Below are 12361 nucleotides of genomic sequence, written 5' to 3' on the forward strand. Positions count from 1 at the left end.
GGTCTGGTGGGAACGAATGGTTGGGAAATAAAAAATAAATTAAACTTTCACCATACTATAAAATCAAAGGGCAATCTATTATTGCTACTCAACATATAGCACACCAACCGTAGTTCTCTCTGAGCATGTTTCCAGATATTCGGAGGCATGCCTGCGCTCTGCATCTTTCTTTCAAGAGCTGCAATGTCATCCTCATCATCATCATTGTCACCGAGTTCCTCCTTGATGGCCCTCATCTAAAAAAGTAATACAATGTAATTTGTAAGGCTTTGAGAGAATAGGGACCATAATATCAAAGAACAGATAAATAAGAAAAAGAAATATGCAATGAAACTTCAAAATTAGATGGCTCAAAATTCAAAGCAAGGCCTAAAAGCATGTGCAAGGTAACAAACAATGCTCGAGTGAACGGCTAAGCAAGCCCGTCATGTTTTTTTCTTTAACTGAAAAAAAAAACTCATTTTCAACCAAAAAAGGAAAATTTTCATTTATTTTCTATTCCTTTTTTTTTTCTTTTCTCCTCGTTTGAGATTGTGTTAGGCACTCTCCAAGCAATATGACTCTATCACCTATAAAATAATTTGAAGAACAACGAATATTTTTAAGAGTATTAAGTGATTACCATCAAATTAAGTAAGAAAAAAATACAAACATTCAAGTTCCACTATATTAGAAGTTCAAAATTCTTAGTAAAGAGAAAATCTAAGACAAGTATTAAGTTTATAGAACAAATATTTTGGGGGTTATCTAATATTTTCTACTATAGCTTCTATCTTTCATACAAATATGTTCCCTTCACCAACATTGGTTTTACTGCCCGCCATCTCATCCTCCTTACACTCAGCTTCTTGATCCTTCAGATTTATTACTCTAAAATTTAGCACACATACCTATATTTGATTTAACTTATTTCCTATGTATCATTAATACTTTTTAAAGTCATTGATAATCCTCGCATTAGATCACGTCAAATTGTGCACAAAAAACTAAGATCTTCAGTAAAGGCAAGAAGATTGGCTACCTATGCATGCAAAGTTGTATATCAGTTTCTAACAGTTAAATTGGTGGTTTTTTTATGTGATATGAATACTTGGGTGGCATGAATGTAAAATGTAAAATTTAGATATTAGATATTTAAATACATAGGAATTGGTTGCTATGTAAGTGAATTCCCCTAAATAAATTAGGAAACACTCAATGTAAAAAAAGTGGATATTAAATTATAGAATGCTTCAAGAGTCTTTATATTAAGTTCAGATTGACTTAATAAAAATTTAGAAAAAGTATAATATATAATGAATGGCAAACCTGCTGACGCAAGAGAAATTCTTTCTGTGATTTCGATAACTGCCCCTCCACTTTTTGAGTTATTTTCTCTGCCACCCGAATAGACTGCTCCAAAGTATAAAGAACTTAATAAATAGTGTGCCTTTAGATGCATGCCAAATAAAATATAAATAACTAAGGGGCTCTTTTCAATCAATTTTTGTTTTTCAAACAAAGAACATAAAACTAACAGAAAAACTGTGTTTGTTTATTCATTTTTGTTCCATTTTTTTATTTTGTATTTAAACAACCCACGGTTGTTTTTAAAACTTTGAAAAACATGGAAAACAAGTTCTATCTGTTTCAAAAACAAGTTTTTTGCACTGCCCCAACTGAGCCGCTCCGCTCCATCTTCAATTTCTTTTTGCTCTGGCGATCCCTTGTCCCTCATGTGGCTTCTCTTTTGCCGCCTCCTTCGGCCGCCGATCTCCTTGTTCCCTTCCATCGCCGGATTGCAACATCCAGTTTCCTCTTTGGCCGCCGATTTCATCGTTCACTTCCCTCACCCGACTGCAACATTCGGGTTCTCGTTTGATCACTGATGTCCTGCTTCCCTTCGAGTTGCCCTGCCCCGCCCAATCCTATGGCGAGCATCCCACCCCAGCTGCAGCTCAGCTTTTCTGGTGAGCCTTGTTTTTTTTTTCCTGGTTTAGTAAATTTTATTAATTGCTTCTTTTTTTTTTCTAGCGATCCCTCATTTTTTTCGGTAAACCCTCATTTTTCTTTTCTATTTTAGTTATTTGATTAATTGTTTTTTTTTTCTGGTGAGTCCTCGTTTTTTTTTTGGTTCAGCAAATTGTTATTGATTATTATGTAACATGAATAAAGATAAAAAAAAGTTAGATCTGCTTTAATTACATCCTTTTTAAGGATGAATCTATTAAATTCCTTTGTTTTGTAGCATATGTTTTCGTATTTGTTGTAACAATTGGGTCAGGAGAGCAGATGTAGGTGCAACTTTTTAAAGAATAACAAGATTTAGGAAATAAGTTGCATTTGAAGGTGTGGAGGAATTATTTGATTACTTCAATCTTGTTGAAGATTTTTTAGTATGTGCCAATGAATAAATAAAAGAAATTTTAACCCAAAAAAAGGGGAAGGGTTGCTTCTTGTATTTGATTTGGATGCTAAAAACTCTTTGTTGTAATTAGTAGGAGCACTTAGATCTACCATATAATTATTATTAAATATGTATTTATTGCTTGAAAATTAGTTATCGAATTTATGGAGATTAGATTAGGAATGTGACTTGAACATTTTAACTCAATCCAGCATTAGCTTGAGATTATCCAAACCATTTGGTTGTGTAATATGTAAATGAAATAGTTGCCTTCAAATGATGCTAGTTTTGTATGTAGCAATGCTTGAAGTGCGATCTATTCTATGTAATTGTTTCATGTGGTGCTAGCTTTGTAAGTAGCAATGTCTCTAGTGCTATCTATAAAATTATTTGGTATTTTCTATAGTTTCATATTACGGATTGTTTATACTTTGGTATTACCTATAGTCTGATATTAGGGATTGCCTATAGTTTGATTCCGTTAAATTGTTTTATCAATTTATTATCAAATTTAATCGAATTGAATTTTGACTATACTATTACAGAAAATGGATCATAGCGATACAGTTTAAATATGTGGAGATTCAGTATGGCCAGATAGGAATGAACAAATTTTCATTCAGCTTACGAAAATTGAAATCATTAATGGCAGCAGGAAAACAACCACTAGCAGTCCAGCTGCATGGTCATGCATTATGCAAGGTGGACTTATATATATATATGATTCTCTTCTCAATGCTTCAAACTAAATCATCAAAAAAAAAAAAAAAAAAAAAAAAAAAAAACAAGAACAACTGAAAAATAAGTTCAATGTCTTTAGATCTAAAATTGAAGAGGCTTTAAAAGAGAGACTTTTCAAACTTATTTAAAGAGACTAGAATTAATTATATTGCAACCATAGATCATGTGATTGCATCCAAAGATGTTTGATCCAAGTAATATAATATATTTATTTCATCTTATATTTATCTAAATTTATTTTTATTAGTTATAAAATTTAATAATTAGACTTGTGGTTTAACAATATGTAGGTCAATAAAAATGCAAGAACAGATCAAAAAAAAGGATGCCAAATGTACGAGTCTCTTTGTCTTATTTATAATGGCACAACTGCAGATGATAAACTGCAACATCCTTCAACAAAAATCGCTTCAGACATTGAGGAAGATGAAAAGATTGGAGAGAGTGAAACAAGGCCTACAGAGGAATCCATGGACAAGGAAAAGAATGATGATGCTGCACTTAAGCGCAAATTACTTGCAAAACAAGCTTATATGACAACTATTTCAAATATTATTACCTCTACAGTCCAAGTTTTAAGTGAGTTCGAAAAGAATGGACAATATGATCGAAAAGAGCCTGTACACGTCAACTTGATCTTCAACCGAAACAATTGAATCTCTATTGCTAAAATATATGAAATTTCTCAATTCAATAGAAAATCCACATGACGTTAGCTACTCAAAAGCTTTACAGAAGTTTTAAAAAGATGTAATATGACTAAAAATATTTTTGTTCGTATGCCTGATGGCAGAAGAAAATGCAAAACCGTGGATGTTTATGAAAAAAAAAAAAAGGTGATTTGTATGTAAATGACCCTTATGTTTAAAAATTTTATAAAAGCTAGAATTTTTTATCTTCTTTTAATGGAAAAAATGTAATCAAATATGTTTTTTGTTTTTCAAAACAGAAAAATAATAACAGAATCAGAAGTGTTTTCTAAAAACATAAAACAAAATAAAAAAAAAAAAACATACTAAAAACAAAAATAAAAAAACAATGAACGCAAAATGATTCCAAACAGACCCAACTTGTTTAGGTTTGATTTTTTTAATGTGCTTGCTAGTGTGTTTTTTTACATTTTTTTTGGGCATTTACATATATAGCACACAATTCTTATGTATTTACATAGCTCACGCTTAAATCTTCATATTTACACACATGACACTAAAATCTTTAATATCACATCAAAAATAGCACTATTACCACTTTTTAAAAATAAAATATGCTTTTTCATGAATAGTTTTATAATACCAACGTGCTATGTATGTAAATATTAAACTGAAGGTGTGAGATAATTATATACATAAGTGCTTTGTATGTAAATTTCCCTTTTACTTTTTTTTTGTTTCTAAAAACAAATTAACATGTTTTTTAGAAAAACCAAAATAATTTTAGATGTTTTCAGTATTTTTAAAACAATCATACTTTAATCAAATGTACCAAACAAATTGTATTTCAAATCAAAATATAATAAAAATAAAATAAAAACAAAAAAATAAAAATAAAAAACAAAAGTGATCCGAAACAGCCCCTAAGCAACAAATTTTATAACACTACAATATGTTTACCATATCATATCGTATCTCATTACTAATTTTACACAGAGGACACAATTATCAAGTAGTACAAAACTAAGAATAAATACATAGAAAGGCCAATAAATGTTAGAAAACCAAGTTAAGCAATTATAACCTGCAAATGACGATCAACTAATTCTGTTGCCTTTGATAGTCTAACTTTTAGGTCAACAGAATCCAGCATAGATAGCTGCTCTTCAAATCCTATTTCAAAGCTAGCTACAAATATATCTGCCAGTCTGTGAACAGGTACTGTATCAAGAAGGACTTTTGTCCTGCCCGCAATTTTTTGCTTCTGCAAGATCCAATTGGAAAAAAAAAAAATAAGCCAGAGCGAGAATGCTGATGAACAAGCATCAAAAAGAAAAGGAAGATTTACATACACCACACAATTCTTATGCATTTACATATCTAACACCTAAAATTTGATATTTACATTTATAACACCTTGGTATGAAAAGCTATGCATGAAAGGGTGCAACACCCTTAAATGGTTAATCATAGAAGCATTTTTTTATGTGATGTCAAAGATTTGAGTGCTCTGTATGCAAAAAGTAAAGTTTAGGTCTTAGATATGCAAATAAATAAAGATTGCGTGGCATATATGTAAATGCCACAATTGAAAGAAAATATATAGAGAAACTAGAAAAAAATATAGTTGCATAAATGAATAAAGAATTCTTTGAAACAAGCGCACCAAAGGACACATCAGAACCAAAATTTTCAGCAAGTGAAACAAAACATGAGGTGCTCTTTTTTTTGTGTGTGTGTGTGGGTGGGGGGGGGGGGGGGGTGGCTGAAGAGAAAAAACAAAAGAAGCAAAAAAGAAACACGTATTTCGATTAATTGAAGCACTTAATTCACAAGAGAAATTATAAAGTATCTTACTTCTTAATAATCTCGAAGAAATGATCAATAAAATTTAATTAAACATTACGATGGATATCATTATAAAATTATCTAACCAAAACAACATAAATACAAATAACAAAATTTGCCTGAAAATTTTTAGGCAACTTTAAAGAGTATCTCAAGAACATGTCACAAAAATGGCACTACAGCACGAGGCAAAGGGCATGAAGCACCGCAGAGAAACACCCAGACGACAAAAGAAGTAAAGCCATGCACAATGAATGCAAACTCAAGTTGACAAAGAATTGCGAAATAAAAATTTTAAAAAATTGAACGATTTGAAAGTTGAAGGAGAAAATAAGTAGAGATTAACAATGGTGATATGAAAGATTTTACCCTAAAAATTGGAAAAAGAAAAAGGCAAAAAATGTGGGTAGACAACATCCAAAATGATGACTCCTCACGTGATTATGTCGACGTGCAAATAGAAGAATTAGAAAACTTGCTGCAATGTCAAGAGACTGAAGAAATAAAGAGGACTCAACCATAGAAGAAGAATTGCAAGAAGACTTTGAGACAAAGAATTGTTTCAAGGCCAGAAGTTGAAATTTGAAGTGTAATCCTGAGACGGATACAAATTGTAAAACATTTTGTTCATGAAGTGGCGATTAAAAAACCGTAATTTGCATTTAAACTTCAAATGAAATGTTATTCGGCACGATAAAGAATGGAACACCGCAACATGTGCATTCTCCACTTTGCGGTTGAACGATACTCCAAAAGTGTGCTTTTTAACAACACCGATTACCCCTAAAATCCTTAAATATCAGTTGTCTCAATAAATTTGCAACTAATTCTAATGTTTTATCGTCAGAAGAAGGCAAGTATATGTATTATGCAAAACTATGATGATATAAATAAAGCACAACATCCTATATATGATCAAGTTATCACACAATTAACTTTCTTTGAATTTATTTGAGTTGTAAAAGACATTATAAAAAGACTGAGATGAAAGAAAACTATAATATTTAAAAATATGAACATTCACCTGTTCAAGAACTGAAATGAGTTCCATGGCAGTCGCCTTGAATTGGCGAGATAGCAATATAACGTCTGGGTCTTGTTCAGCTAACTCCAGCTCTAGAACAGAAGGAAATAAGCATTAATTTGGTGGCATTTATGTAGAAGACCATGAATAGCCTACAAAAACATCCCATTATTGTTCAAAGATATTGTAAGACCTCATATAACTCGTTAATTTAATCATGAATAATAAATAGGTTAATTAAGTTTAATTAAAAAGCTAATCAGATCTATTATTTTTAAATAATATTGGGAAATTAATAATATTTATGCTTAATTATTTTAATGAGTTCCGTGATAGAGAATTTGTTTGGATCCTTTAAATCAGTAAGTGTAAAGGCAACTTTACTTCATTTGGATAATAAGAGAGATGGTGAAAAAATAAAAAAGACGAATCAATACCACACATTTTCATAGTGGGAACTGCTTTCTTTTTGGCCGGTGGGAAGCATCACTCTCGTCGTGGAGAGTGTATGCGGAAATGTAGTTCTATGAGGAACAACGTACAAATCGCACCCTCATGAGCTGCTCTGATTTGGTATATTAATGAATGAATGAAAGAATGGATGGACGATTGAATGTTTAGTCCCATAAATTATAGTAAATCCTGTGTTGGATGTCCCTTGCTAAATCAAAATGCATGGCTAAGCAAAATGAAAGATCAAGAAATAAAAGAAACATGCAATGCAATAATATGAAAGGTAAGAGATATCATGCAACGATTCCCAAGCCATGCCTTATTTTACCAATTAAATTACCCCCTCAATGAGATAGATGCTTCTTTAACGGCCAACCTGAATTGTATATCATATTTATAAAAAGGTTGAATTGAGATAAGATGCATTCATGCTTATAAATTCTTACAAATGTTTACCATGCTTTACATATAGATTGTTTACCCTATACTCCGTGGTAAATAATATATGAAAGACATGGTTTGTGCTATTGGATCACACCTATACAATGAGTAACCACTTGGATTTCGTCACTTTATTATAAGTTTGATAGATAATTGTAGATATTAACTTCTTTCGAATACAAGAATCATTATACAAGGATAAATGTGATATAAATGAATATAAATTGTTAACATCATGATCATTTAGCATAGTTAGAAGGTGGGTGACAAGTTGGTAAGAGAGCATTAGTTGCATCTTCTCGAAAAAAACCTAATAAAGAGGGTCTAAGTTGGTCTATAAAATGTGATTTAAAGTTAAGGATAACAAGTGATAATTTGAAGTGGACAAATAGTAGGGATTTCCTTCAAGGTTTAGTTATGGAAATAAAGTGAAAGATCTAAACTCGTTAATTACATCTAGGCTTGCTATGTTTCATTTGTTTTGGTTATAAGGAGAGCAAATTCATGGGGTAAAAATAGGAGAGGTTTGCTTACATAATCCAAAACTAAAAACATTAAGTAACTTACCAAACATGACTCTATCATTATGAACTTTACCATTTTTTCTACATGAGTTATTAGATAATGTATGTGTAAGATTAATATATGGTAGACTTGTTAAAGATGTTAATAAACATCTACCATACCAATAATAATGTGGACAACTTTGAGCATTAGTTGAATCAAATTCCATCATTTTAGTGCCCTTAGCTTATAGGTCATGCAGCTGTATTGTTCGTAAATTCCCGGAATCTTGAGATTGGGTAAGACTTGTTGTTGTATAATATGTAACCTAGTGACATAAAGCTTTTCAGTTAAATTTATTGTATTTGAGATATGAAATGTGTAATTGGAACTGGTTTTAAAATTTATAACTTGCTAGTGGCCATTTATTTCAATTTAGTTGCTTTGGGTAAGTGCCTTGGTGGATAATTGTGCAAAATAATTGTTTTTGAAAAAAAAAAATTGCTTTGCATATATATGAGTTTAGATAAATATAAATAGTTAATGCCCTGAATGTTTAGGTATTCTACTACTAAAGTTTTTGGCAATAGTAATATTAGTTGTGATAGAGATTAATCATTTTCTACAAATTTAATATACCATCAAAAGATCATGCTAAGTGGAGCATTAAATTTTCTTAGATGAAAATTAAGCTCATAGTAATAAAGTAGCACATAAAAGTATGCATATCATTAATAGGCTGGCCACATTATATCCCTGAAATGTATTAGCCTGATTTCTAATTATAAAGAATTTTCAAACATTCATCATCTTTTTAAAGTTATCCACTCTTAATCTTTAAAATACATTAAAATTGAAGCAATAAAATATGGGTACAAAATCACGAAATACATTCGTACATTAACTAGGATTATAACGGAAAGGTAGGCCTACAAAGGCTATAGATATGCATCCAAATAAAATTAATCAAACTCTTACCGGGCTTTGTCATATCAAGCCGAGAAATTCGGGCAACAAAATAGGTTCCTCTTTCACTAATCTCTTGGACACTAAATCGACATAATCCCTCAAGCACCACAACATATGTTACTTTCCCGCTTGGTTTCTCTACTCCTCTAGAAAGATTTAGAGCTCTAGCAGCAACACCCCTGAATTGACATAACAAAAATTAATAAGAAATCTCCTAGCTTTGTAATGCTAAAAGCAAATGGGAATACCATTATGTATTTTCTAATGAACCCCATCACTTCAATTCTAGAGAAAATATAGATAATAACATCCACAACAATCCTTAAATGGAGAACGAGACTAACTCAATTGTTTTTTGGATAATAACATCCACAACAATCCTTAAATGGAGAACGAGACTAACTCATTTGTTTTTTCTTACATTTGTTGCATGATAACATTTTAATTTAGGTTATTTCAAACTTACCATTTTCTATGATTTACGAATCACTTGAAAATTTTAAATTCTAGCCAAAAGGTAATCATGCCATCTAAGAAAAAAAAAAAGAAAACTTGGTGCACTTTTTGTTATGTTCTCTTTTTCAACATAAAGAAGTAAAATACAGAGAAAATGCACTGGTAACCATACAGAAGTAGCTCTCTTATTAGTTTTTAATGATGAAGTTACTAAACTACATAATATCTTATTGATATACTCATATCCAGGGTATCCGTACTTTTTTTCATTCATGTTTTCCTCATCAGCTTAAGAATAGATAATCTCAGTCACAGATCGAAACTCTAACAAAAATATTTTTAATCGTTAAAAAATTCCTAGGGTAACTTCACGTTAAAAATCACTCTTTTCCCCATTATTTTTCTCAAATTCCCCCACTTTAAAAAAGATAAACTAAAGGTATTCAAATATTATGGTATGAATTAGTACAATGAAAAATCCAACCATTAATTTTGAGGCAGATCACATAATTTGGATAAAAATAGATTATCAAAATAATATTTTTAGCTCCAATATCGGAAATTATAAACCACGTACCTACGCAACAAATCGTTACCTGTTATACCAGCGTATAGGCTCCTCCTGGCTTTTCGAACCCTGATTCTGAGAATCGCCGAATACATCAGCCGAAGTCTTCACGATCCGTTCTCCATTATCACTCCCCGATCCTTCATTGAAAATAATTATTTTCCAAAACCTCCATCCACAATCACAAATCACAAAACTATAAACATAATCAAGCCCATGAGGATCACCTGGCGATACCAAGGTACCAACCGCAGCCGCAGCTGCAGCTTCTGTGACCCTCACCGGAAGCACTCCAATCAAACCTTTATCCTCCCTCTGCCACAGCTCCTGCTCCACCAGCTTCACACTGGACCCCAAATTTTACTTTAAGAAAAAAAAAAAAAATCTTCTCTCCATTCGATGATTCCGATAACCCAATCGAATTGCATCAAAACCGATCAGAAACTTATCTTCTCTCCATTCGATGCTTCCGATACCCAATCGAATTGCATCAAAACCGATCAGAAACTTACCTTCTCGTCGAGGTGCAGCGGATGCGAATTACGGCGCCGGGTAAAAGAACCTTGTTTCTAAAGGGAAGAATCGCCAGACGGCTAGGAAGCTCAACCGTTTCAGCCATTTTCCCAGCTCCGAAGCCAAGAGATGAGGAGACTAGGGTTTCGAGGGATTTTTGAGGAGCAGAAATTGGGAGTAGATTTGCTTCCTTGGAATGGAACGAAATAATGGATCAGAGGCTGATACCTTTCTGTGGATGGTGTGTAATGAAGCCGTCATCAGCATTATATACATATTTTTTTTTAATTTCTTTTTTTTTTTTATTTTTTTTTTGCTTGTGAAAATGGCCTTCAAATTACCGTATTTATTTGAAAAAAAAAACGGAAAAATAATTTTAAAATTTCATCTTTTAAAGTTTCCAAGATCTCAAATGGGACATTTACATACAGGTCATCCAAGTGCTATATATTTACATATATAACTCTTAAATTTTATTATATATATATATGCTATACAAAAAAAATATGACACATGATTCTTGAGGAAATTCAATGGATCTTAGTAGGAAGAAACAAAAGGACTGCATTGAGATGACCGAAAGAGAGACTTTAAGCATCTTTTCCTTTGAACGAAACTATGGGCTGGCATAACGAAAGTATAGCTGAATGAAAGAACTTTATGCACCTAACCTAAGGGACAGTCGTTTGCAATCAACTCTCTCAACTTATTATGAGATTATTTACAAAATGGTCTTAAGGCATCCAATTGAATATCTTTCTAATCCTCTGTGATCGTCCTTTGTCCAAAGGAGACGTGTCCATCAGATTACAGTGATACTCCCTCTGTCAAATGGTCCCACTTCACCCTGACGACAAGGGGGCCTTTACTGAAGACTCAACTGAGAAGGTCGACCGAAGACCTTCCAGTCTACCGAAGGATTATCAGACGATCGTATGTCAGTATTAGCAGGTCATTAAATGTGACTCTTCAAATAGTTATGAATAAGAAACGGTGACACATTAGTTACGGGTATTAAAAGGCTCTAGAGACACTTACGAATATGAAAAGGTATAATTATGTAATAATTACTTATATTGTCCCTATTAAACAATAAAAAACAACGCTATTACATACATATATAAACTATAAATATGGGATAATTTCTTCAAGAAAAAAGTATTGAATCGTATTGTTGCCATGGTCTTTATGATACTTAAAAAATTTGTTGGTGTTCCAGAGAAAATTTGGTCTTTATGGTACTTAAAAAATTTGTTGGTGTTCCAGAGAAAATTCATATTGAATCGTATTGTTGTCATTGTTGACCTCACTTTTGGTTGAGGTCTAGCTTGGTCCTCATTGTGGATCCTTCTGGAAGTACTCACTGTCATGGATAGCTTCCACCAAATTTTCCATCAAAACCTTTAATTGAGTGACTTTTAGCATTCCTTGACCACCATTAGAACACCTCCATAAACTTTAGTCGGACTTTCTGTCTCCGCGAGACAACCGGCCCCATTCTCGCTTTGGGCGAGAGCCATCTTTCTCTCTTTACCCATCAGCTTGCAAACCTTTCTTGTTTCTACGTTGTTCAAACATCCCACTTTTTTGGATAGGCTTGTTGACATACTCCTCTACAATAATTTGAACGTTGGCCAACTATAAGAGTATGACCAAAGTGTCCAGTTTTCGTAAACCCTGGAAGTACTTAAACTACGCGATGCTCAACCTTTGTGCCCTGATAGTCATTGCAATTATTGGCTCCAGATTTCGTACATCCAACATCTTCTTTTGGAACCATGTAACATACACACCAAGGCTCTTGTTTT

At 32.4% G+C, this 12361-nt stretch overlaps 1 protein-coding gene across 1 annotated transcript in view; it reads right to left on the reverse strand.

The window, feature by feature from the left end:
- The window catches only part of LOC110023922 (lon protease homolog 2, peroxisomal), a 20816-nt gene extending 10036 nt beyond the window's left edge, over positions 1–10780 (reverse strand). The window contains exons 1-8 of the mRNA XM_020723579.1: positions 10553–10780; positions 10268–10386; positions 10069–10180; positions 9026–9195; positions 6650–6741; positions 4862–5041; positions 1309–1392; positions 109–236 (exon numbers count right to left, since the gene is read on the reverse strand). Coding sequence (XP_020579238.1) covers positions 109–236; positions 1309–1392; positions 4862–5041; positions 6650–6741; positions 9026–9195; positions 10069–10180; positions 10268–10386; positions 10553–10659 — 992 coding nt within the window. The 5' untranslated portion in view covers positions 10660–10780. The remainder of the gene's footprint in view (positions 1–108; positions 237–1308; positions 1393–4861; positions 5042–6649; positions 6742–9025; positions 9196–10068; positions 10181–10267; positions 10387–10552) is intronic.
- Positions 10781–12361: the final 1581 nt, after the last annotated feature.

This window comes from Phalaenopsis equestris, unplaced genomic scaffold (assembly GCF_001263595.1).
Source record: "Phalaenopsis equestris unplaced genomic scaffold, ASM126359v1 Scaffold000236, whole genome shotgun sequence".
In the NCBI taxonomy this organism is placed as follows: Eukaryota; Viridiplantae; Streptophyta; class Magnoliopsida; order Asparagales; family Orchidaceae; genus Phalaenopsis; species Phalaenopsis equestris.